This window comes from Neoarius graeffei, chromosome 20 (genome assembly GCF_027579695.1).
Source record: "Neoarius graeffei isolate fNeoGra1 chromosome 20, fNeoGra1.pri, whole genome shotgun sequence".
Taxonomy (NCBI): domain Eukaryota; kingdom Metazoa; phylum Chordata; class Actinopteri; order Siluriformes; family Ariidae; genus Neoarius; species Neoarius graeffei.
The window spans coordinates 32,545,949-32,572,989 of NC_083588.1; the positions used below are offsets into that span (position 1 = coordinate 32,545,949).

Below are 27,041 nucleotides of genomic sequence, written 5' to 3' on the forward strand. Positions count from 1 at the left end.
GCAGGTAAATATTTTCATCAACCAAAACTTGTGTTTTCTACTTTGCAGCCCACCTTCATTTGATGGTGTAATGTACGCTGGTGAATTCGGGATTTGTTAGGAATTAAAATATGTAGCCTAGAGTGACCAGATATAAACATTTAAGATTTTTTTTCAAAATGGCCGGACGGGAAGAGTTGGGACAGTTCATGTTACAGTTTTTTTTTTTTTTCTTGTGGTTTATAAATATAAAATTGCTTAGTTTTTTTTCTTTCTTTTTTTCTAAAAATGTAGTAGTGTTCCTGCATGAGGATTAAACTTATTTCTGATAGACTCTAATGTACGCCTGTAATAGCCTAATGTCTCTAATGATCTAGGACTAATGTGTGATTTTAATAAATGTCAAGGTCGTTGCCTCGTCGAAATAAACAGCTCTGTGCTGTCAGACGCTAAACATGTGCTCTTATAAACTGTCAGCAGATACTTGATCCACTTGCAAGTTTTAATACCAGTATAAGTCATAAAAATAAGCTGAAATGCCTGGAAATTGCACATTTCAATGCTATTTTTAAAAATTAAAATGTCAATGTACAGCCTTTGCCTCCAGCATCACTTCAGAAATGGACCAGTATTTGGAAGTTGGAAACCGGGATCTGTGCTTTTGTTTTCGTAGCTGGTTAACTTGCATTTCCTGTGAAATGTGATTAGACCTCACTGTTTCTGTGACTTGGTGACCAGAAGATTGGTTCCTGCTGTACATCATGTTGCAGGTGCAAGCAGAAAACTCTTATTTTTACCCCCTCTGAATTACTGATTGTGCCAGAACACCTTTCTAGATCATTCCGGCTCACTTTAACCCATGCTCTTTAACATGGTAGTATGCCAGTTAAGACAGGGCTGCCAACTTTTCGAAATTCCTTGGAGTGAGATTTTTTTGGGGGGGGGTCGACGGCAAAAATTTTTTCGCACACCATGCAGTAAGTGGGAATTTTGTATTCAGTTTGATATTCACTTGTCCCCCTGCATTCTAGTGTTTTGTTTGTGGGTCGTCCAGCTGGAGATGGACAATGGGGGGGTTGAGATTTTGGATTTAGTAGATGTTCCTGCATTCTGGTGGATTTTTGGAGTGGCCTGCTGTGCCATACCTACATTCTTACACACCCTGACTTGCCAGGCCTTCAGCTTGTGGCCAACAAAAGCACCAAGTTTTGGCTTAAAAGCCCCCACACTAGAAAACTACAGATGACTGCCAATGTTCCTGTAGCCCTATAGACCTGTGTTTCAGATTTAAAGGCAAGTTCGTGTTTGAAAATATTTCATCAGCTAAGCCTAAACACCTTCTGAATTGAAACTAAATGTTAAGTTTTAATAACTGTTGCAAAAAATAAGATTGTCCCTCACTGACTATTCATTATGCATTTAATGTTAGGGTTTTGCTGGGATTCGAACCTGGTTCGTTGGTGTGATAATCCAGCAAACCCCCACTAGGCCACCAGGGGGATGACTCAAATGCAGAGGCGTGAGGCGGAAGTAGAAAAAGAATCAAAAGGTTTATTTAAACTATATACACTATATACAGGACAAAACAAAAGACAAAAAAAACCAAAGAGTATAATCCAAAAGAAAAGCAAAGTGCAAAAATTCAAAAGCTAAGAAGATCAAAAAACACAGTACAAAGGAAACTGGAGATAAACATAACAGCACAAAGACTCCGTGACAAGAGGACTGAACTCAGGGGTATAAATAGACAAACTAATTAAGGACACAGGTGAAGATAATTAGGCAATTAACACAAACACAAAACACAGGAACAGTGGCGGCCTCTAGAGGCCAAAATAAACATGACATGAAAAGGAAATAACAGCGGCCTCTAGAGGCCAAAACAGTCCTAGTCCTAACAGGACCCCCCCCCTCTAGGAGCGTCTCCTGACGTTCCCAGGGCGATCCGGATGGGCCGAATGGAAGTCCCGACATAGTTCTTTATCAAGGACATCCCGAGCAGGAACCCAGCAGCGCTCCTCAGGACCATAGCCCTCCCAGTCCACCAGATATTGCAACCCGCCGCGGACCCGGCGGGAGTCAAGCAGGCGATTCACAGTGAACACAGTCTGCCCCTGGAAGATGCGGGGGGGTGGGGGGTTCCTAGGGGCAGGGGCATACGTAGACGTCAGTACGGGCCGTAACAGGGAAACATGGAAAGTGGGGTTGATCCTCAGAGTCCGGGGCAACTGGAGCCGGTAGGAGACAGGGTTCACCCTGCGCACCACCTTGAAGGGGCCAATGTAGCGAGGAGCAAGCTTGCGGTTCTCCACCCGCAGTGGAAGGTCCTTAGTGGACAGCCAAACACGCTGCCCAGGGCGGAAAGCGTGTGCAGGTCTTCTATGGCGGTTGGCCTGAGTCTGGTTGGTTCTGGAGGTCTGTATGAGGGTCTTCCTGACCTTGCTCCAGGTCTTGCGACACCGTCTCACATATTGGTTGACCGAGGGCACCCCCGCGTCCTCCTCCTGGTCCGGGAACAGAGGTGGCTGGAACCCGAATTGGCACTGGAATGGCGACAGCTTGGTGGCCGATGACTGCAGGGTGTTGTGGGCGTACTCCGCCCATGGCAGCCAGGTGCTCCACGATGTCGGGTTATCCATAGCCAGGCCTCGCAGGGTGGTTTCCAGGTCCTGGTTGAGCCTCTCCGTCTGACCATTGGACTGTGGGTGAAACCCAGAGGAGAGGCTGGCAGTGGCTCCGATGACCTTGCAGAACCCGTGCCACACTCGGGAGGAGAACTGGGGCCCTCGGTCTGAGACGATGTCCTGTGGAAGACCAAAGACTCGGAAGACATGATTAAACAAAAGTTTCGCAGTTTCAAGAGCAGAGGGGAGTTTGCACAGTGGTATGAAGCGGCAGGCCTTGGAGAATCTGTCAACTAAGACCAAAATGACCGTGTTACCTTGTGACTCAGGGAGACCCGTGATAAAGTCGACTGCCACGTGGGACCAGGGACGCCGGGGAATGGTCAGAGGATGCAGGAGACCCTGGGGACGCTGTCGTGGGTTCTTGGTTCTGGTGCAAACCTCACAGGACAGGACAAATGACCTTACTTCCTTCTCCATGTTAGGCCACCAGAAGCGTCTTTTCAGGAAGTCCAGGGTCCTCCGAGCTCCCGGGTGGGCGGTGAGAGGGGAAGAGTGACCCCACTGGAGAACCTTGGCCCGGGCTTGATGTGGGACGTACAAGAGGCCTGGTGGCCCCGTCCCAGGACCGGGGTCCTGGCGTTGGGCTCGTCGGACAGCCTCCTCAATACCCCAGCGGACAGGGGCCACAATCCGGGACACAGGGATAATAGGCCCGACTTCATTCTCCCTGTTAGTGGCAGAGAACAGTCTGGACAGTGCGTCAGGTTTGGTGTTCTTGGAGCCGGGGCGGTATGAGAGGGTGAAGTCAAACCGACTGAAAAACAGGGCCCACCTAGCCTGTCGAGGGTTCAGTCTCTTGGCTTGCTGGAGGTACTCCAGGTTCTTGTGGTCAGTCCAAACCAGGAATGGATGTTGTGCTCCCTCCAGCCAGTGCCTCCACTCCTCAAGGGCCAGTTTGACCGCTAGCAGTTCTCGATCCCCCACATCGTACCGGGACTCAGCAGGACTCAGGCGGTGGGAGAAGTAAGCGCAGGGGTGCAGCTTTCCTTCCGAACGTTGAGAGAGCACCGCGCCGACACCACTGTCCGAGGCGTCCACCTCCACGATGAATGGTTGGGAGGTGTCCGGGAGAACCAGAATGGGTGCCGTGCAGAAGCGGTCCTTGAGGTCTTTGAACGCCTTTTCTGCCTGAGGAGACCAGCCATAAGATCCACCTGTCCCTTTGGTGAGGTCTGACATGGGTGCTGCCACAGAACTGAAGTTCCTGATGAACTTGCGGTAGAAGTTAGCGAATCCTAAGAACCGCTGAACCTCCTTAACGGACTTGGGAGTAGGCCAATCCCGGACGGCCAGGGTCTTGGCAGGGTCCATTTGGAGTTGGCCTGTCCGTACAATAAATCCCAGAAAGGAGACCTCGGGAACATGAAATTCGCATTTCTGGGCCTTGGCGAACAGATTGTTCTGTAGCAGCCTCTGGAGAACCTGGCGGACATGGTGGCGGTGCTCCTGCACGGTCTTGGAAAAGATAAGGATGTCGTCAAGGTAGACAAAAACGTATAGGTTAATCATGTCCCTTAAGACGTCGTTGATTAGGGCCTGAAAAACAGCTGGTGCGTTGGTGAGTCCGAAGGGCATCACCTGGTATTCGTAGTGCCCAGACGGGGTGTTAAAGGCAGTCTTCCACTCGTCTCCCTGTCGGATACGGATGAGGTGGTATGCGTTCCGTAGGTCCAACTTGGTGAAGACGGTGGCGCCTTGGAGCAGGTCGAAAGCAGTGGACATCAGCGGAAGGGGATATCGGTTGCGCACAGTGATCTTGTTCAGGCCCCTGTAGTCAATACATGGTCGAAGCCCCCCATCCTTCTTGCCGACAAAGAAGAAGCCGGCACCAGCAGGTGAGGTGGAGGGTCGAATGAACCCAGAGACCAGGGCGTCTTTGAGGTATTCCTCCATAGCCTTGCGTTCTGGCTGAGAGAGGGAAAACAGTCTGCCACGAGGAGGGGTAGTCCCAGGGAGCAAGTCGATGGCACAGTCGTAGGCCCGGTGCGGAGGAAGAACGGCGGCCCTGCTCTTGCTGAATACCTCCTTGAGATCCCAATACTCTGTGGGAACTTGAGATAACTCGGTGAGATCAGGGGGCTCGGCAGGAGACACAGGAGAGCTAGAGAGCAGACAAGAGGCATGGCATGCAGGGCCCCATTCCACAACCTGGCTTGTTACCCAGTCTATGCGAGGGTTGTGGCGAGTAAGCCAAGGAAGGCCTAGAATAACTGGGAACTCAGGTGAAGGAATCAGGTGCAGGGATATTTCTTCCTTGTGACCTTGAGACTGGAGGAAAACTGGAGAAGTAACTTGGGTGACTCTTCCATCACCTAACGCTTGGCCATCCAGGGCAGACACAGACAGTGGGACTTCAAGAGGCGCAGTCGGAATATTGATGCTTTGGGCGAAGTGAATATCCATAAAGTTCCCAGCCGCCCCTGAGTCTATCAAAGCTTGACAAGAGTGGACAGACTCACCCCAGGAGATGGAGACCGGGATGTAGATTCCTTGGCCAGGGAGTCCGGGAGAGAGGGTAGGCCCCGTCACAACCCTCCCTCGGCTGGACGGGGCGGTCCTTTTCCCAAGAGTTCGGGACATGATGCTCGGAAGTGACCAGGCTTGCCACAGTAGATGCAGCACTTGTCCCTCCTTCTGCGCTCCCTCTCAGATGCGGAGAGGCGAGTACGACCCACTTGCATGGGTTCTGGACAGTCACTGAAGGAGGTAGACGGTCTCCAGGTAGAGGTAGGGAGGCTGGGGGGGCTCAAGGCTTGGTGGCGTTCTCTCATCCTGTTGTCCAGACGAATAGCATGTGAGATGAGGGTTTCGAGGTCACTTGGGCATCCAATAGAGGCCAGACCGTCCTTGATGGGGTCAGACAGACCATGGTGGAAGGCTGACACCAGGGCAGTCTCGTTCCATCCACTTACTGCTGCGAGTGTTCGGAACGAGATGGCGTAATCTGCGACGCTTCCTCCTTGCCGGATGGACATGAGCTTTCGGGCTGCGTCGGTACTGATGTCTGCCTGATCGAAGACCCGAAGCATCTCTTCAGAAAACAGCTGGAAATCAAAGCACTCAGGTCCCTGTCTTTGCCAGATAGCAGTAGCCCAGGCTCGCGCCTTACCAGCTAATAAGGTTATCACAAAGGCAATCTTGCGGCGATCCGTAGTGTAGGTGGTAGGCTGAAGCTCAAAGGTGAGTTGACACTGGGTAAGGAACTCTCGGCACTCACTGTGCTTGCCGTCATACCTCTGTGGTGCAGGAAGGCTGGGTTCGCGAGGTGAAGAAGGCAGCATTGCAGGAGGCACTGGAGCAGGAGTGGGAGCTGGATCAGGAGCAGGAACTGGATCAGGAGCAGGAGATGCAGGCAGAGATGTCAGCTGTGCCAGGGTTTTCCCAATTTGCTGAAGCAGTTCCTCGTGGCGAGCGAGGGCCTCACGTTGGCTGGTGAGCGTACGTCCATGAGCGTCCATGGTCGCTCCGAAGCGTGTCAAAGCTGCCATAATTCCCTGAAGGTTGGCCGGGTAGACAGTTGAAGCAGCCTCTGCTGAGTCGGTCATGACGGAGTCTTTCTGTTAGGGTTTTGCTGGGATTCGAACCTGGTTCGTTGGTGTGATAATCCAGCAAACCCCCACTAGGCCACCAGGGGGATGACTCAAATGCAGAGGCGTGAGGCGGAAGTAGAAAAAGAATCAAAAGGTTTATTTAAACTATATACACTATATACAGGACAAAACAAAAGACAAAAAAAACCAAAGAGTATAATCCAAAAGAAAAGCAAAGTGCAAAAATTCAAAAGCTAAGAAGATCAAAAAACACAGTACAAAGGAAACTGGAGATAAACATAACAGCACAAAGACTCCGTGACAAGAGGACTGAACTCAGGGGTATAAATAGACAAACTAATTAAGGACACAGGTGAAGATAATTAGGCAATTAACACAAACACAAAACACAGGAACAGTGGCGGCCTCTAGAGGCCAAAATAAACATGACATGAAAAGGAAATAACAGCGGCCTCTAGAGGCCAAAACAGTCCTAGTCCTAACATTTAAGGGCTTTCCCCACCACTGGGTTCAGCAGAAGATTGACATGGGGAAAAATATCAACAGCAAAAGAACAAATAAAATGCTTAAACAGTAAGCAAAATGTGCATGTGCTACAAGAAACATTAAAATGATTAAGTTTGAACAGTATTGAAACACAAAAAGCTGAACCTTGGCCATAGGTGGGAATGTGCACACAAAGTTGGGCTTAAAAATTTTGGTCATACTTAAATAAGCTATATTAATATATTTCTTATTAATTTATTTCTTATCTATGTTTCTTATTAGTAATAGAGCATTCGTCAGGGCCTGTTATCTGACAAATATTCTCTACCTGTCTTGCCCTCTTTGAAACCCTGTCTCCTCAGTATATTGTTCTCTGTCTTTTTTTTTTAATTATTCACAAGTTCAAGTTCTTTGATATTACAGGTGACCATGCTTTATTTACTTTAACTGAGCAATTACATACATCATAAATAATTAAAAATAAATACCTTGTAAATAAACAATAGGTGTGGTGGCTAATGGCTCTTCTTGCATTTGTAGTAATATCTCTTACTTGCTTTATTTTACAACATTTCCAGTATGGCTTCAAATAAAGTATGATAACATACAGCAAACAAACTAAAAATGCGCCTTAATAAACGTGTGCTAAGGAGGTGCTCTCCCATGCTGCTTGTTGGGGAAGATAGAGGCTGTGGCACGGCAGTAGGCCTATAATGATTTAGCATGCCTAGTACACAGCTCTCGATATGGCATTAAACATTCTCACAACACTTATAGGCTAAAACGATTAAGAAACTTTAAGTTCATAATTACGCCAGTAATACCACACATTGGCGTGCATATGTACAAACCTGTCTGAGACACCCATCTTCAACTCGGATACCTTCTTCTCTCTCCTCTTCCTCTAAATTGACGGTAGGCAATTATCGAACTTCCGGCGAGTGCAGCATCATTAGATGCGCCACCTACCATAGGGGAGTGTGTACAGAAGGGAACACCTCTCTGCCTGTTTAGCCGTGCATAAGGCGTAATTTATCAATTGCAAGTGGTTGGCGTGACGCAATGGGTAGCCTAGATTAGATAGATAAACCTAGATTTTTTTCTAGCGTGAGAAATCGGAGGTATGGCGTGTGAGCATGTGAAGACAATCAAATGCGTGAGAGTTGGCAGCCCAGGTTAAGACGCAGTGACCATTCTGACCAATCAGTCACATTGTTATATACTATATGCATACTACTGTATGTCTCACTCTATCCCTAGGTCTCCATGTGATACTCTCCTTTTTTTTTTTTTTCCCCCTGGCAAGGCAAGAAAGCTAACCATATTCATCACTGATACTATGGTACTTGGGTCATTTGGCAGTGGTAAAATGTCTGGTGGAAAAGTCCTATTTCTACTATTCATGCCAAACTGTCTGTAGATCTTACACAGAATAGTGCGGAAAATCCAGTGAGTGGTTCTGTGGGTGGAAACGCTTTGTTGGAGGAAGTTGGAGGAAAATCACTCTACTGGTTCAAGCTAAGAGGAAGTCTGCAGTAACTTTTTAATATACATTTGTTACAATGCTGGAGAGCAGGAAAGCCTCTCTGAATGCACAACCTGTCAAAGCTTGAGGTGGATAGGCTGCAACAGCATAAAACGACATTGGGTTTGACTCCCGTCAGTCATGAACAGGAAGGCTATCTGAGGCTATTGTGGGCAAACATAACATTTAGAAAAATGTTGTCCTATCTGATGAATCTTGATTTCTGCTGCAACAAATGGTTGGGTTAGAATTTAGCAGCAACAAATTTTATGGACCCGACCTGCCTTGTGTTAAAAGTTCAGGCTACTGGTGGTGGATTGTTGCTGACTCTTTGCATTTTACAGTGGCTACTTCCCTTCCAGCATTATAAAACACCATGTCACAAAGTACGATTCATCTGCAACTGGTTCCACGAACATGACCATGAGTTCAGTGTACATCAGTGGCTTCTCCAGTCACCAGGTCTGAATCCAGTAGAGCACCTTTGAGATGTGGGAGAACAATCGAATTTCTGACACAGATTCTGTGGTACTTGGGTCCTTTGTCGGTGGCAAAATATGGATTCTTGTTCCCATACCAAGTGTACCGCACTGTCTGCTGGGAGCATTCTATACATTTCTAATGCTCTCTCCCAGTATGAGATCTTGGCTAGTGACCTGGACAGAGGCAGCACATGGCCTAGACATGCTCAACTTTTCTAACACCACATTTACTCTCTGCCTTTTTTTTTTTTTTTTTTTAAATTCATCTCTGAAACTGGTTTGTTTGTTTGTTTGTCCGTCCGTCCGTCCGTCCGTCCGTCCGTCCGTCCGTCCGTCCGTAAGCCAAATCAGAGACGTTGGTTTATATTGTGAGGTTTAATGAATTGTTTTCTCCTTGGTGAATTGCCACGTTAACAAGCCACCCGTGGTTTTGCCTGTTTTTGATCGTCACCACTAACAGTGTGTCTCAGCTTGAATCTGTAACTTCTAACACCCATCAGCATGAAGCATTTCTGTGTTTTTGTGAAGTTCATTGAGTCATTTGGCAGTGATGTGTGAAATGATTTTTAATAATTGTCAGGTTTTCAGGGCAGGAGGTGTAACATTTTGTTCAACACATGCTGACCAGACATGTCATCAGGAAAGGAACAGGGAGGTTGACTGTTATTTTTGACTGCCATCTTTCTTCGCTCCAGTGTTTATGAAGTCGGAACAGAGAGCTGTGCTTTGTTAGGAATTGAATTGGTGTGAGATTTATTTCTGGGTATGTGTGTGTGCGCATGCATGTAGTTTGCATGACAAACTGTTAAATGCTCTTCATTTTTGTGGCTGGAAAATGACACGCATTTATATTGTGCTTCACCGAATTGTTATCTGGCTTTGTTTTATGGATCTTTTAACACTCCCTTTACCATTTTCTCTTTTTTCTGCTTTTCTCAGAACAAGGTTGTGACTGTGGATAACATGAAAGTCAAGCTTCAGGTAAATGAGTTGTTTATCATCTGCCTTATTCTCTCATATCTGTTACATTCCATTTGATGTCCAAAATTCAAGGTAGTCATGTGCTCATAATATTGATCATTAGTATAAATATGAGTATAAATATGGGGCGGCATGGTGGTGTAGTGGTTAGCACTGTTGTCTCACAGCAAGAAGGTTCTGGGTTCAAGCCCAGTAGCCGATGGGGGCCTTTCTGTGTGGCGTTTGCATATTCTTCCCGTGCCTGCGTGAGTTTCCTCTGGGTGCTCCGGTTTCCCCCACAGTCCAAAGACATGCAGGTTAGGTTAATTTGGTTGTTTGTCTCCATGTATTAGCCCTGCGATAACCTGGCGACTTGTCCAGGGTGTACCCCGCCTCTCGCCCATAGTCAGCTGGGATAGGCTCCAGCTTGCCCGCGACCCTGTACAGGATAAGCGGTTACAGATAATGAATGGTTGGAGTGTAAATACGCAGGTTATTACAGGAAATTGAGAAATTCGGACTATGTATTTCTCGATAATCACCTCAAGCGACTCGGCAAAATGGCAGCCAATTGCTTTGTCACTGTAAGTGAGGTAAAATGACAAATTATGAAAGAAAATGCTGTTCCTGAAAGCACTAAAGATGCACCGAAGTTTGGCTTAAAACTATTCAAAGGTAAGGTGGAATTGTGATTATCTATTTCAAAATAAGGTATTTTATGTAAGTTGGCATAGATAAGTGAGACAACTCTGTGATGGGTCATTATCACATTTGCATGCAGCTTTTGATGTTTGATATGTGGTTTTTTTTTTAAATAATCACCTTTTTTATTTATATTAAAACCATTATCTGCCTCAGACTCGGTGAATATCCGTGAAATAATAACCTCCAATAATTGTTAATTAATATGCATTAATAAAAAGCATTTCATATAGAAGGCAGCTGTCGAGTTATTCTGTGTAATTGTATAGCATTCTTTCCACAAAGATGAACACTGTACTAAAATACAGTATAAAAATGATGATATTCAGAGTACCATCTTTTAAGATGTAGAATCTGTAATAATCCTGTAAATGGTGATGGCATGTATACCAGCACTGCAAAAAATAGGTACCCTATGGGTATATGTGCCTACCGCTTATAAATAAAATTGTATCAGAAAATGTCCATACAGTAAATATAGCATATGTGCATATATCTCATACACACAAACACACACGTATGTATGTATGTGTTGTTCATTATACTCGCCTCATCTCTTGCAAGCATCAACAAACTGTGAGCAGCATCAGGGCTTTGTTCAAAATACAGTGCTGTGAAATATATCTTTTTTTTTTTTTTTTCAAAATAGTAAGAACGCACTTGTTCATGAATTGTCTTAGCCTAAATATCTGCCAGAAAGCTAAAAAAAACCAAACAAACTTGCAAAACCTTTAATTTGACCTTTCAGAAGAACCAAACAAAAGCTGTCATAATCAAAAGGTAAATTTTCTTAAAATAAACACCACTTACTTGATATCAGTAGCTTTGGTGAACCATGGCGTGAATTTCATTTATCTTTTTATCTGACGATTATCTTCTGATACTATGAAGTTATAACGAGGTTTTTCTTATTTCATTTCTAGTTCTGATTAGTTCCAAAGTTTATCAAGAAATAGAACAGGTAATCAAACTTGATCAAGATAAGTGCTGATTGGTTACGAAGTTTTGCTATTGTTACACTTGTTCTTGTGTACCTTTTTTGATAATGCGAGATCAACTGTTCATATCGTAAGATCACGATTTGCCGTTCTGGTGATTTGTAATACTTATGCGCATATTATAATCCTTATACGCATGCACAGTGCGATTGTTACACTCTTACATTCTTAAAGCACAATGACATAGTGGCTCCACCTCTATATGAGGCAGTAGCCACAAAAATTAGATCAAGTGAACATATCTTGAATATAGTCATATTTAATCTAGTATTTCCTATAAGATTGCACTGAACCAAATATGAGATTATTATACCCCCTGCAAACAAAGTTGGGGGAGGGGGGGGATATAGGAATCGCCCTGTCTGTCTCTCCATGTAAGCGCAACTCCTCCTAAACGGTTTGATGGATTTTGATGAAACTTTACACAGCTGCAGTAGACCACCTGAAGATGTGCATGAAGGATAATAATCCCAGTCTGAAGTTTCAAAGGGGAGATAATTCAACTTATTCCCTTCCATATAGCAATATGTGATGACCGGCTCATACAGTAAGTGGAGGCGGGGGGTATTCTATAGTGAGTTTACTCACAGTTCTACTTAATCCTGTTTCTAGACATTTGTACTAATTTCTAGCTTGACTTAAACTTGCCGTATTGGTAGATTACTTGACTAAGCATTTATTTCTTGAAGCAATATTATCTGCCAATGGAAAATTTCAAGCTTGAAAGGACACTGCAACCCCGCTATAATGAACTCGTTTACTATGAGCTTTCACATATAACAAACTAAGTTCGTGTTCCCGGCCTTTAATGATGATTTGGGGTCTTCAGGGAAAAAAAAAAATCACGGTGCTATGTGCTCTTCTTCCTACCAGAGACGAACAATAAATAATCAAGTCTGCAGTCAAGTCAACAATGTGGTAATGCCATAAAACAAAGGCTTAACTAGCCTCACTTGGGTATCAATTGCTAACAATTATTGAGAACGGTGATTAAAGGATCAAGAAGAGGATGAAATAACTGCAAATCACCAATGATGTCAACATCACATGAATGAACTGAATGGTGAAGATTTAGGGGGGAAAAATGAGTCAGTGGGTGGACATTGTCAGTGCTACACTGGTAACCTCTGTCATTTTCGTAACAAAGGAAGAAATCATTGCCTCTGTTCGTGATCCTTTAATTCAGGCAATGAACTGTGATAGTGACTCGGGAGAAGTTCGTGATCAGGAGAATGTGCCTAAAATTAAAGCAGTCCAGGATTATAAGTTTTTTTTTTTCTTTTCCAGTAAGTAAAACTGATGGGACACTAGTATCATACTTTGGTCAACTTTCAGTTAGTAATATTTGCATTATGAAGTTGTCACATGCATGCACAGCTGCTTGCCTCAAACTGTGCCTCACATGCACGCCGTGCTCAAGCTCATGAGGACTAATTGCCGTGTGCCTGTTGCTGATCAGACTGCAATTGCAGTGCGTGCTTATAAAGACTCTGAAAACAGACTTTGCAAAGTATACGTGCTGTACCTTGTGTCTCTATATTGCTCTTCTGGTTTTGACTTTTTTTGTTTCGCATGTTTTGATTTCGTTCTTACCTCGAATATTCAGTTTGTGCCTCGCAGGACCCTCGCTTGCTTCCTCACTCTGCTTTCGCATTGCGTTTTGGATCTGTTTGCCTACGTGTTTGTAAATAAACACTATTTCTACAATTATTTGTCCATCCGCCTCCTTTACATGACACACACAAAAGAGTGACTTCTTTACTTTGTTAATATGTAAGTGAATTAAGTGTAAATATAAATTAAACACAGTTGGTCTTGTTTTTACATAATAGTGAGTAAGTGGTGTGACACGTGGGTCCATTTCAGTATTACGAACTTTTCAGTGTAACGAACTATTTGGACGTCCCCCAAGGAGTTTGTTCTAGTGGGATTACAGTGTATTACAAATGTCTAGAAATAGCTAATGATCTTGTATTTGGTTTACGGTTTCAAACCCTCCCTCTCAAGGAAAAAATACATTAAAACGAGGCGCTTTTTTTTTCTCATTCACATCGCCTTACACTATATGGCAAATGTTTTCTGGACACCTGACCATCACCACTTTGTATTCGGTTCTTCCCTAAACTATTTCCACAAATTTGGAAGCACAAAATTGTATAGGATGTCTTTGTATGCTGGAGTATTACAATTTCCCTTCACTGAAACTAAGGGGCACAAACTTGTTCTTAGCATGACTATGCTGATGTGCACCCCCCAAAAAAAATTGAGGTCCATGGTTTGCCAAGGTTGGAGTGGAAGAACTTGAGTGGCCTGCACAGAGCCCTGACCTCAACCCCACTGAAGCGAAACGCACAGTGGGCAAGGTTCTCTAACCCGAATGCTGGAAATTGGATTATTTTTGTTTTTGTGGAACTGAAATTTAAAGCACTACAAGTAATTTTAAGTTTAAAAAAAAATAGACAGTGGTATGAAGGGGCAGCATGGTGCTGCAGTGGATAGCACTGTCATTTTACAGTCAGAAAGTTATGGGTTTGAATCTTTTGTGTTTTTTAGTTTGCATGTTTTCCTTGTGGGTTTCCTTTCACAGTCCAAAGACATGCAGATCAGGTCAACTGCCTACTATAGATGACTTGCAACCATGTGATCAAAATGTGCTACGTCATGAGCGTCTGCCATGATGGTGGATATACAAAGCAACTAGGATGGCAGCCGCTGAAGGTGTGTCTGTAAACAATGCTGAATTTTCTCAGTATTACCACAATTTGAACAGTTGGGCAAAGATTCAATACAAAGAGAAAATGGATATGTGTGGTTTTGACCCATATTATTTTAAAAAGTCAGACTTTTCTGAAGATAAGACGCTTCTACCGACCATCGAGTACCCAGATATCCCGTTCTATCTGGTTTGGCAGCCGAAGAATCAAGTCCAATCTTGGACGAAACAGCCCATTTTCTGAGTGGATGCCCAGTTTGGATTGTTTCTATCGTATAATTTTGCTGGCGCTCCTAGAAGCGAAATGGTAATACACATGTTAAAATCATAACATGACCGAGTGAACCACAAGAGAACGCTCATTTTCTAGCAAGATTCTAGCAACACGAAATAAAATTCTTCCATGATATTATTCAGAGAGCTTTTGAATCTCACCTGAGATAAAATGATTACTGCAAACACAAGCTGTTTTGCTTTTAGCCTCTGTTAGATCAGCCCTGCCGATGTTGTTCAGCCGTGCTCGTCTCCTCTCCGTACTAAGCCTCAGAGTTTCCTCGCCCTCTTTCCGAATCACAGACAGAATTCTAAAAAATTGGAACGTGCCACGGTCACGAGTACTGTTGTGACCACAACCATATACAGCACAAAGATATGGCCTAGCTAAAAGAACGCTTAAAGCAAGAGTTCGGGATTTTTGACATGAATCTGTATGGCATCCCTGTCAGTGTCGTGCAAATACACTGACTTACCCCTGACAGCATCCTGTGAGTCCAGTTCTTGTCCAGTTTTGGTCCAGACGAAAGTAGTCCAGCAAGTTTGTTGGGGTCACGAAAGTAAAACGTTTTTCTTCTCAAAACAGTATGTGTTCAAAAGAGTGATATATTTGCATCACAAAACCGTTGCCAAATAAAGTCAGACCTCGCAATTATTTGGCGGTATATTTTGTCTCCCTCAGTATCACTGCGCGCTGTCATGTTGACATCTGTGCAGGAATCAACACCTTTCCCATTGTTTGGCAGTGATTAGGAGTTCAGATCAGCGGCGCTAACAAGCTGCGGCTCCAGCTTCACCTTCTTCCACTTCTCTGTCCACCCTTTCTCTCTCTGCCCGTTCTAACTCCATCTGGCGAATATCTTCATCTGTATATTCGGGTTCATAAAGATATCCCTTTGGCTGTGAGATGAAGTCAATGTTTTCAACGTCGCTGTCGTAGTCAGATGTAGTCAGACGTAGTTGTCGCTAACTTTGCTAGCAGTAAACAATGAATGAAACAGCCGTGGCTGTCACCTGGTGGCAGCACGCAGTGATAAGAAGGGAGAGAAAATAGTGCCAAGTGATTTCGAGGTCTGACTTTTTATTTGGCAACGGTTTTGTGATGCAAATATATCACTCTTTTGAACACATACTGTTTTGAGACGAAAAACGTTTTACTTTCGTGACCCCAACAAACTTGCCGGGCTACTTTCGTCTGGACCAAAACTGGACAAGAACTGGACTCACAAGATGCTGTCAGGGGTAAGTCAGTGTGTTTGCACGACACTATTGATGGGGATGCCATACAGATTCATGTCAAAAATCCCGAACTATCCCTTTAAAGCAGTGGAAAAACAGAGTTGTGCACACGTGACTGTTTTGTATGGAATGTCGCTTGACCCTGCATTTGTATATCCACCAACATAGTCGACATCCGGGCTTCTATTTTGCTTTGACGTCACTTGCAAGTCAAGGATAGATGATGGATGGATGATATCTATGTAAAGACTGGGCCTGATTTCTTTCTAGCCCAGACTGTAGATTTACTCACCCTGTCGTTGATTGTCACCAATTACAGTTAGTTAAATGACCCTTAGATTTTGTGTTCATTGTGGCTATGTATGCAATCCTACTTCTCTGACACATCCATAACACATCATCAACAGTGATGGAGAAGGTGCACTTGAAACAATAGTGGGTGTAATAAGCATGAATTGCTGATATTTCAAAATGCCTTTGGGGGAAAAAAATATGTAAATAGACTAAGCAAATGTCGTCCAATCAAGGTACAAATTACATGATGGAGCAAACTACAGAGCTGTAAGCTTTTTTGTTTTGGATGATCGAGCTGGCTAATGGCAAGCTCAGCTTTTCTTTTCATCATACTTGCGTTTTATTTATTTTTTTAGTACACACATCATGATTATGGACTTTAAACACTTTATTATTATTATTATTTATTTTAATAAATCACAAATAGTATTATGTCTGTCAGTGTGTGTTCCTATATGTATGTGTATGATGTGTGACTTGGGGTCAAGTCTAATGATATAAGAATAGTAGTGCAGAGTTGCTGGTGGGGACTAGAATTTATATAGCCTTCCCATTTGATATCATGAAAATGTAATATTGGCAAATTAGGTTTTATGCAGCTGTCTGAGCAGAACAGTAAGAGAATCCTGTTTTTGTTTTCCACAACGTTTTATGAAACATTGAATATCTGTGCAGTTACTGGACAACATTTGCACAATTTACTTTTGTTATTTTTCAGACTTTTTTCAGAAGCCCATTTGAGGAATCATACACAGTATCCTAGTTCTGTATATTGTCATCTTTCAGCACAGTTAAGAACAAAAATATACTTTGCTTCCTGTGAGACTACCTACAGGTTATTAGTGTGAATTGGCTGTTATATAACATCTGCTATTTCTGGTGTAGTTTGAAGGCTGGGTTCACACTTCCAGTCATCCTTTTCTTTTTTTTTTCTTATTCAGAGATGGGGTTTATCAAGAATCAGGCAAGCTCACGGTGAATGAGTCTGGTACAGGATTCATATCAAACAGACTTCCTGGGTTGTTTTTTGTTTTTTCCATGTTCAGAAAGGGTAATGACCCTTTTGAAGATGCAGTGTTACTATATGGACCAGCTATTATAGCGCTTATTACTGATGTTGAGATATTTCAAATACTAGAGTTAATCACCTTATTGATTCTTTTGGCTGTATTGCAGATTTGGGACACAGCAGGACAGGAAAGGTTCCGCAGTGTCACTCACGCCTACTATCGAGATGCACAGGGTAACCAGGAGCTTTTTAGCCACTTTGTATATAATAATCTAATTGTTTTGAAAAGGTAATGATATAGATGGCATGAAAATGTTTGATTGTAAAATGTTTGAGATGCTCATTTTGTCTCATCACCCTGTCAGCTCTCCTCCTTCTGTATGATATTACAAGAAAATCATCTTTTGACAATATCAGGGTAAGTATGGAATTATGGAATGCAATTTGAACAAGAAGTCATTTTCTGTTCAGAAAGCAGCAGTTGTACTTCTTTTCAAATGGTCTCTCTCTCTCTCTCTCTCTCTCTCTCTCTCTCTCTCTTTCTTTCTTCATACAAGGTCTGTCTTCTCACGTCATCTCAATAATTTTCTTCCATCTGTATCACCACACAGGCCTGGCTGACTGAAATTCATGAGTATGCACAGAAGGATGTGGTCATCATGTTGCTTGGCAACAAGGTTAGTGGAACTTCCTGGGGAGGACCTAAGGAAACTGGTCTGAGTAAAACGAAAAACACTCACTCGTTGTATAAAAGTGGGTTGGGTGTTTTTAACTTAATTTTTTTTGGATGGTTATGCATACTTTATCTTTTCCTTGCAAGTCTTGTTTTTATTTAGAATGTAAGCAGTTCTTGGTATCTACTGTCCATTTGTGTAAAATATTAGTGAACAGGTGAAACATTTCTGACACAATTCAGATTATTGGCCACCATCAAGCTGCATGGTGGGATTTCTGGTGTCCTGTCTTAAGCCTGGAAATTAATAACTTGCTAAGAGAGTATTGTTTTTGCAATTGTGCAATATGGATCTTTGCTAGTACAAAGTACAACATGCAGACCTTTGCTACAGAAGCTGTGAGCGGCCATGTTGCAATAGTTTTTAATGCTGTTTTCTTGAGATCACGAGTTAATTATTCAAGTCAAGTTTATTTGTATAGCACTTTTAACAATAAACATTGTCACAAAGCAGCTTTACAGAATTTGAATGACTGAAAATCTGAGCTAATTTAATCCCCAATCTATCCCCAACGAGCACGCCTGTGGCGACGGTGGCAAGGAAAAACTCCCTCAGACGACACGAGGAAGAAACCTCGAGAGGAACCAGACTCAAAAGGGAACCTGTCCCCATCTGGGCAACAACAGACAACATGACTATAACATTAACAGTCCTAACAAAGTCAGCTTCATTGATGCTATAAACCCCCCACCAACAGAAACCCGAGTGCAAAACCGTTCATGACAACCGTAGTCCCAAAGTCAGCAAGTCAACTGCAGTCCCCAGCCACAAAAACATCACTGGAAGAGTCCAGAGTGTCCTCCAGGCGCGAACCCCAACTGTCCACATGGGACCGCCCTCCACAGGAGCGATGCGATGAGACTCCAACCAGACACAGGGCACCAGGATGGACCAGGCAGGTCCGAGGAGCAGAAGAGGCCAGCATCTCGATCCCGAGACCGACATGTAACTCAGAGGGACGGATTTCGGGGGGGAAGAGAGAGAAAACACAGGTTGTTGGGTATGCCCAATGTCACCTGAATAAGTAGGAACAGTATACATATTGCACTGAGTACAAGCAGGGACTCCAGCAACTAACTGACAGCATAACTAAAAGGGTAACACGGACATGAGAGAGCCCCGGGACATAAAGCAGCCAGCCACTACACCGTCAACAAACTCGAGTGAGCAAGCGAGTGGGGACTGACGGCATCCATACATCCCAGTTTACCAAAACACACTGTCTGAGGACCCTCCAGATCTACTCCTTTACCTCATAAACACCATTAACAAAAGGCTTGACTAAACAGATACGTTTTCAGCCTAGACTTAAACACTGAGACTGTGTCTGTTTCCCAGACACTACTTGGAAGGCTGTTCCATAACTGTGGGGCTTTGTAAGAAAAGGCTCTGCCCCCTGATGTAGCCTTCACTATACGAGGTACCAGCAGATAGCCTGCACCTTTTGATCTAAGTAGGTGTGGTGGGTCATAGAGGACCAGAAGTTCACTAAGGTACTGTGGCACGAGACCATTCAGTGCTTTAAAGGTCAATAGCAGTATTTTATAATCAATATAAAATTTGATTGGGAGCCAATGCAGTGTGGATAAGACAGGGGTGATGCGGTCATATTTTCTAGTTCTAGTAAGGACTCTTGCTGCTGCATTTCGAACTAACTGGAGCTTATTTATGCACTTATTGGAACACCCAGACAGTAAGGCATTACAGTAATCCAACCTGGAGGTAACGAAAGCATGAACTAGTTTTTCCGCGTCATGTAGTGACATTAAATTTCTTATCTTAGCAATATTTCTGAGATGAAAGAACGCTATCCGGGTAACATTGTCAATGTGAGTTTCGAATGAAAGACTGGGGTCAATAATCACTCTGAGGTCTTTTACTGCTGCACGTGAAGAAACAGAAAGGCCATCCAGAGTTACTGTGTAATCAGAAAACTTACTTCTAGCTGCATGTGGTCCTAGTACAAGTACTTCAGTCTTGTCAGAGTTAAGCAGAAGGAAGTTAATAAGCATCCAGTGTCTAATGTCCTTTACACATTCCTCAATTCTATTAAGCTGATGTCTCTCATCAGGTTTTGCAGAAACATACAACTGTGTGTCATCAGCATAACAGTGGAAACTAATGCAATGTTTATGAATAATATCACCCAGAGGTAACATGTATATAAAAGCAGTGGACCCAAGACAGAACCTTGTGGAACACCAAACTTTACCTCAGTACGTCTAGAAATATCACCATTTACAGTATATCAACATACTGATAGTGATCAGTTAAATAAGACCTGAGCCAGGAGAGGGCCGTTCCCTTAACTCCCACAACATTTTCTAGTCTATCCAGAAGAATGGAATGATCAATGGTATCAAATGCTGCACTAAGGTCAAGCAACACAAGCAGCGAAAGACAGCCCTGATCAGACGCCAACAGTTGGTTGTTTTACTACTTTAACCAAAGCTGTCTCTGTGCTATGATTAGGTCTAAATCCTGACTGATACATTTCATGGATGTTATTCCTATGTAAATATGAGCATAACTGCTGTGCCACAGCTTTTTCAAGGATCTTGGAGATAAAGGGGAGGTTTGATATTGGCCGATAATTGGACAGCTGACAGGGATCAAGGTCAGGTTTTTTAATCAGGGGTTTGATAACTGCTAGTTTAAAGGATTTGGGTACATAGCCGATCGTAAGAGAAGAATTTATTATTTTTAGAAGCGGTTCAATTACTTCAGGTATTATCTGTTTGAATAGACGTGTAGGTAAGGGATCTACTACACAAGTTGAGGCTTTTGATGCTGAGATTAATGAAAGTAATTCAGTTTCTTTTAGGGGAGTAAAACATTCTAATTGATGATCTGATACAGTTATATTGTTAACTACAGGGTCACTTACATTGTCTGACCTTAAATTAGTAGTTTGAATTTTTTGTCGGATATTCTCAATTTTGTCATTAAAAAAATTCATGAAATCGTTGCTATTACATACTACAGGTATGCATGTGTCTATAGTGGACTTATTCCTGGTTAATTTTGCTACAGTATTAAATAGGAATCTAGGATTATTTTTGTTATCTTCTATTAGGGAGGAGAGATATGTTGATCTCGCAGCACTAAGAGCTTTTCTGTACTTCAGGAAGCTTTCCTTCCATGCTAATTTGAACACTACCAACTTTGTTTGACGCCATTTACATTCCAATTTTCGAATGGTCTGTTTTATTGTGCGAGTGTCATCATTATACCAGGGTGCTAATTTTTTTTCACCTCATCTCATTATCTCTAGCCGCTTTATCCTTCTACAGGGTCGCAGGCAAGCTGGAGCCTATCCCAGCTGACTATGGGCGAAAGGCGGGGTACACCCTGGACAAGTCGCCAGGTCATCACAGGGCTGACACATAGACACAGACAACCATTCACACTCACATTCACACCTACGGTCAATTTTAGAGTCACCAGTTAACCTAACCTGCATGTCTTTTGGACTGTGGGGGAAACCGGAGCACCCGCTAATTTTTTTTTGTCTCTGACTATTTTCCTTTTAAGAGGAGCTACTGTACATTATCTAAGGTATGGTGGAATGTTGACTCGAAGCATTCAGTTGCCTGATCAAGTTCTGCAGGGGCTGACAGTGACCCAATCAAAGTTGATAACTCTGGGAGATCATTTATAAAGCTCTGTGCAGTAGTTGACGTGAATGTACGTTTAATACAGTAGCATGGTGAGGTGCATATATTATTACTCAGACATAGTTTGAATGAGATGAGATAATGATCTGAGAACTTCAGACTGTGGAAGTATGACTATATTTTCTATGTTTAACCCGAATGTTAGTATTAGATCAAGGGTGTGACCACCATTGTGGGTCGGTTCTATGACATTCTGATTAATCCCTACTGAATCTAAAATGGACACAAACGCTGCTTTCAAAGGGTCTTCTGGGTTATCGAAGTCAATATTAAAATCTCCGACAACTAAAGCTTTGTCTAAGGAAATAACCAGATCTGAGATAAAATTTGCAAATTCAGAAAGAAACTCAGAATATGGCCCCGGGGGCCTGTAAATAATAAGTAACGGCATTAACTGGGTAGACTTATTTTTCGAGGCTACATACATTTATAGGAGTATGAAGAACTTCAAATGTATTAAATTTATAACCAGGTTTTTGTGTTACACCTAGATAATCATTATAAATAACTGCAACGCCTCCTCCTCTGCCAGTTAGACGAGGCTGGTGTATATAACTGTATCCAGGAGGGCTCACTTCATTTAATGCTATATATTCATTTTGCTTAATCCATGTTTCAGTTAAACAAAGTACATTAAACTCCTGATCAGTAATGAGTTCAATAACCATTAGCGCTTTAGATGTAAGAGATCTGATATTTAATAGCCCCACCTTTAGATCAAAGGTGCTGGCAGCAGCTGTACAGTCAGTATGATCTAATTCAGAGGTGGGCAAACTACGGCCCGCGGGCCACATCCGGCCCGTTGGCGTTTTTAATCCGGCCCGCGGAAGACAATCATATAAACACGATTGAGCAGATCTATAAACTATAAGCGTCAGTGTTATCACGTAGACAGGTGTTCTAGAGATCCGTCTTTCCAGTCAGTCATATTCACGCGAGATTACATTTGCAGAGTGGTGCAGCGCGTGCCATGGAAGTCATTCTGGCGCCCGTGCCACTGATGATCTCGAGAACACAGGATAAAACTTTACAATGAGTGGTCCTAAAAAAAGAAAAGTGGACAGTGAGTGCAGGGTGTTCAATAAAGAATGGACAACTAAATATTTTTTTGCTGAAGTCCGATCAAAGGCTGTATGTCTTATTTGCAAAGAAACCGTTGCAGTTTTAAAGGAATATAACATCAAACGGCACTTTTCCTCCAACCATGCTAATTATGCTAACAACCAGTCAGCGCAAGAACGGACGAATACAGCTCAGCGGTTGCTGAGTGAATGTGAGTATTAACACTTTCTCTTTTTAAAACTATGTTGGAGCTGTAATAAGATGGTAGTCACATGTTTACAGACATAATAATATAAAAAGTATAACTCTTAGTAATTTTGGTTGTTGTGGGTGCCTGCTGTAGTGCTGGTGTTTGTTTTTAAGTACCGTGTGCTTTTGGGTGTCTGCTCCGCCCCTCATTTATGTCCCTGTCTGCTATTAGAGGTGTATTATGAGCAGCTGACCTTGCTTCTGCTTGTATCTGTTCCTGGACTTTTGCCTGTGGAGGTTATTCTGATCTATGAGTGGCCTTTTGGAATATGAAAACCTTTTTGGAACCTGTGTTTTGATTTTTTTGAGGACTGGAAATATTTCAGTGAGTTACTTTGAACCTGAAAACCAGTTTGGAGTTTTTTGCTTTCTTGAGCTGTTTTGTTTGATTTTGTGGGCTGGATGGATCCAGTGCCAAACCACTGAACTGCAAACATGTTGGCATGGTGTGGTACCCAAACTGTTGAACTGCAAACATTTTGGAATGGTGTGGTACCTCTCCTACTAATGGTGGTTGGTTGTACTGGCAGGCTGGAAGTGGATGGTTAAAAAAAACACTCGGGTGTAAATCTACGAGTTCAGTGAAATGTACAAAAATGATATGTACTGATGTGTAATTTAGTTCAATTTAATGATATGCAATTTAGTTGTATGTATAAAATGATACAAATATACAAATGCAGTACACTGGCATCCTACTCATCCTGGCAGCTCAAAGATGTAATTTAAGAATTAAGTGTGCTACTTTTCTTACTGTCACGTGTGTGTGTGTGGATTACTTTTCTGGATGGATCCAGTGCCAATCTATTGAACTGCAAGCATTTTTCTGCTCTGCCTTTGTTGACTGAGAACTAAAATAAATGTCAATCTGATCTGCATTTGGGTCTCTGTCAGTGAAGGCCTTACAATAACACTAAAGCTTTTCTGGTTTATGTTCAATATGTATGAATTTGGTGTTGGCCCGGCCCGCCTGGCAAATTTCAAAAGTCAATGTGGCCCCTGAGCCAAAAAGTTTGCCCACCCCTGATCTAATTTGATATTGATTAGGTTACTGGAACAAACTCTCTGAATATTTCTACCTTTTTGTTTAGCTCGGGGAACAGACACAGTCTCGATGTAGTGGACCCTGAGTGACGACTCTGTGCAGCTAGCAGACAGTCGGTTTAGCCTGTTTGTCTGCTCCCTGGCCTTGTTAATTATTAATTATTCCATTCCATTCCTTGTTAATTATTCCATTCAGAAGTCCTTCCCATGCCACAAGACACTTCGGGCAGTGCTGATCTCCGTTTCAGTAGCCCTAGGCCTCTCCACTATTACATAGTTAGGGTTACAGTGGGGGGGCTGGTCCTCTGGTAACCATGAGAGTTTGATTCCTTACTCGTATTTGTATTGCGGTGTGCCTTGCTAGATAGCAGTAGGTCCCATTTTTATGATGGTAATTTGGTAATTATTTCATTATCCCAGGATCATGAAGCTCATTTTCTTGTGATACTGAGTTAATAATTAATTGACAAATTATTTAACTGTTAAATAATTTGTTTTTCATTTAATATTTTATGTAGTTATTCACTTTTTTTTTCCATTCGTTCGTTATTGACCGACTGAATGACTGACTGTGAAATCACATTCCCTGAGAGGTCACTTGGGAAATAAATCTTTTCAGAGGATGTAGATGTGATCATGTACATTTGAGTATACACGATATCCTGCTAAAATTCCTATGCCATAAATTTGTTGAAAAATTTCCAGGGTCAGAGTCGTTTGTCTGCAGGAGATACTGTGGGGTCGTTCTGTGCAGTGGGACAGGCTTGCAAGTCTCACAGCAAACTGGATGGCCTTAATAATGTCTTTTTAACAATGAAACAAAAGGGATGAATATTATTCATGAAACAAAATGAATACACATTAAGTAATTTTCTTATTATCGTGAAAAAACAGCACTAAAATTTTAGTTTTAAAAATTTATTTTAATTATTTGTAAGCACTACCATTCTTGGCTTCCATAGTCAGTAATGAATGAATAAATTAAAAATAAATAAATATATAAAACAAAATGAATAAATAAAAAATAAGTATTACTAATGAACTCAATTATTTAAGAAAATGAGCTTTATTATCGCAAGGTAATGAGAAATTAACCCATGATCATGAGAAAATGAGCTTTGTTCTCCCGAGATAACAAAATAATTAACTCATGATCTCAAGAAAACCGCTAAAAAAAAATGTTGCAAGCATGGCCGTTCTTGGCATTCGTACTTTGCATACGCATTTAAATAGTTTTAAAATCAGAAGTTTAAAGACCTGCACAGCTGTCTGCGTGTGATAAGAGCCACTGGCACCATGCTTTAATCCGGAATTTCTTAATGAGCTCAGCACTTCCTGTTCTTGTCTACATGATTTTGAGAAAAGCCGGTCTTGAAAAAATGGAATTATCCAGTCCCATGAAAAGTTTTTTATTAACATGAATATTTTTGTTTGTAAAAAATCATGTAATGGTTTTTTACAGTAACTTTCTTTTTCTCACCTTTTTTGTATAAAGAAATATATTTGAGAATTCTAATAATCACTTAAATGACATTTAAGTATTTAATGTGTTGACTCTCATTACTCAATTACAGTGAGGAAATTTATCTGGATTAATGTATGAAATACAAAAAATTCTCTCATTTTAAGGTAGTTTTACATTTTACACTATGTTATTTATACGGACGTTAGTTTGTGAGCTGACAGTTTTCCTCTCACCTTCGAGCTGATGATATCCACAGGATCTGCTGCACTGCTGAGGTTCATGTTATTGAATTACTTTTATCGAGCCAGTAAATGACTAAACACAAATCAAATAACACTGGTTCCAGTTGGATTATTGAATGTTGAGGACTCCTTGCATTCTTACGGACTCCTACCATTGTTTGTTGTTATACTACCTCCCTGTTGAAATGTCAAATTCTGATTGGTCAGTTTATTTTTCTATAACATTAATGTGGCTGCAAGGCAAATCACGGGTTTATATCAATTGTTATTCTAGTACTTTTATAGTTTCTATAATAACTTGCACATAGGCTTTTATGGCTGAAGCGCCACTGAAATAGATAAAAACAATGCGTAATCTTTGATACGGTGAACAGTTCAGTGAGAGGTTTGTTTTATTTGGCGTTTTTTGAAGACATGTCCAGTGAAGCGCTTTTTAACACTCAGAGGTCTTTAAGTTTTTAGACACAGCAGCAGCTTTTCATGTGAACATAACGGGGAAGGGGGGGACCCAAGTTGTTGGGTCCCCCCCGAAATTTAAGAGACTGAGAGATTGTTGTTAGTATATTGTAGGTGAGAACAGGAAATAACTTGTTTTCTGGAGGCTACACAGCATTAACTGTTATAAAATTAAGATTATGAAATTGTTAGTGATGACAAATAGCTGCGATACAAGAGGAATAAAACACTTCTTGGTGTGCTGTTATCAGAAAATAATCAACTTCAGGGTGGTAACTCTGCTTCACATCCGGTCATATCTCACCACCTGTGTAACAGCACACTCCATGTTCTATGGTTACATAATGTTGAAGACTGCATGCCAATTTAATACAAGTTTACTGACTTGTGCTAGCCAAGATACTGATACAACCTGGCTTACATTCATTGATCAGGTTACCAGTTGGTATTTTTAACTTGCATTTAGGTCTTGATTAACATTTTCAGTAATGATCTTCCTTGAATGTGTACCTTTCTACAGTCAGACATGGCCGCTGAGCGAGTCATTAAGCCTGAGGAGGGGCAAAAGCTGGCCAAGGTAAGAGACCCTTATTCCACTTCAGAAGGTTAATAACGAATTGTTTCTTTAACTCTTGCAGTGAGTGGAAAAACATGCCAGAGAAACCAGGAGTACTCAGCAAAATTTGTCAAGGTGGAACTGAATAAAATTCCTTACTTTTAAAGGTCCAAATAAGCAGCTAATATGGCTGATTTGGTGATGAGTTTATGGTTATTATTCTATAATAGAGCCCTGCACTCCCGCGGGAGTCCCGCGGGACTTGCTGGACCTGCCGCAAAGCAGTGCGGTGCAGGACAAATTTTGAAAGCTCATTGCGGGCGGGGGCGGGACCGGAAGTGCACATATGCGGCGCAGGCGGGAGCGGTGATAAGCTGCAGTTTTGCTAATTAAAAACGTGTTTGAAATAAAATTTATAAATTATTAATTAATGTCTATCATATATAACTTGTGCTGGATATTTTATTTGGCATTAATAAAAACATATTTTAAAATGCCTAAATTTGCAGAGAGAGTCAGATTGCCAGATTGAGTGAGGAATGGCATCTTAAATTTGCCATTGATCACCCTAACAGGAAATCCTTTGATCACTCTAATGACTCGCAGTTCACACCCAGCTAGCAAGAGAACCATGAGTGAAGTGATTTACTGCTTGCGT

The 27,041-nt window shown here is 42.2% G+C and overlaps 1 protein-coding gene across 1 annotated transcript in view; it reads left to right on the forward strand.

The window, feature by feature from the left end:
- The window catches only part of zgc:112183 (uncharacterized protein LOC550410 homolog), a 40,885-nt gene that overhangs the window by 7,490 nt on the left and 6,354 nt on the right, over positions 1 to 27,041 (forward strand). The window contains exons 3-7 of the mRNA XM_060901511.1: positions 9,650 to 9,691; positions 17,066 to 17,132; positions 17,264 to 17,316; positions 17,510 to 17,575; positions 26,348 to 26,404. Of these exons, the coding sequence (XP_060757494.1) occupies positions 9,650 to 9,691; positions 17,066 to 17,132; positions 17,264 to 17,316; positions 17,510 to 17,575; positions 26,348 to 26,404 (285 nt within the window). The remainder of the gene's footprint in view (positions 1 to 9,649; positions 9,692 to 17,065; positions 17,133 to 17,263; positions 17,317 to 17,509; positions 17,576 to 26,347; positions 26,405 to 27,041) is intronic.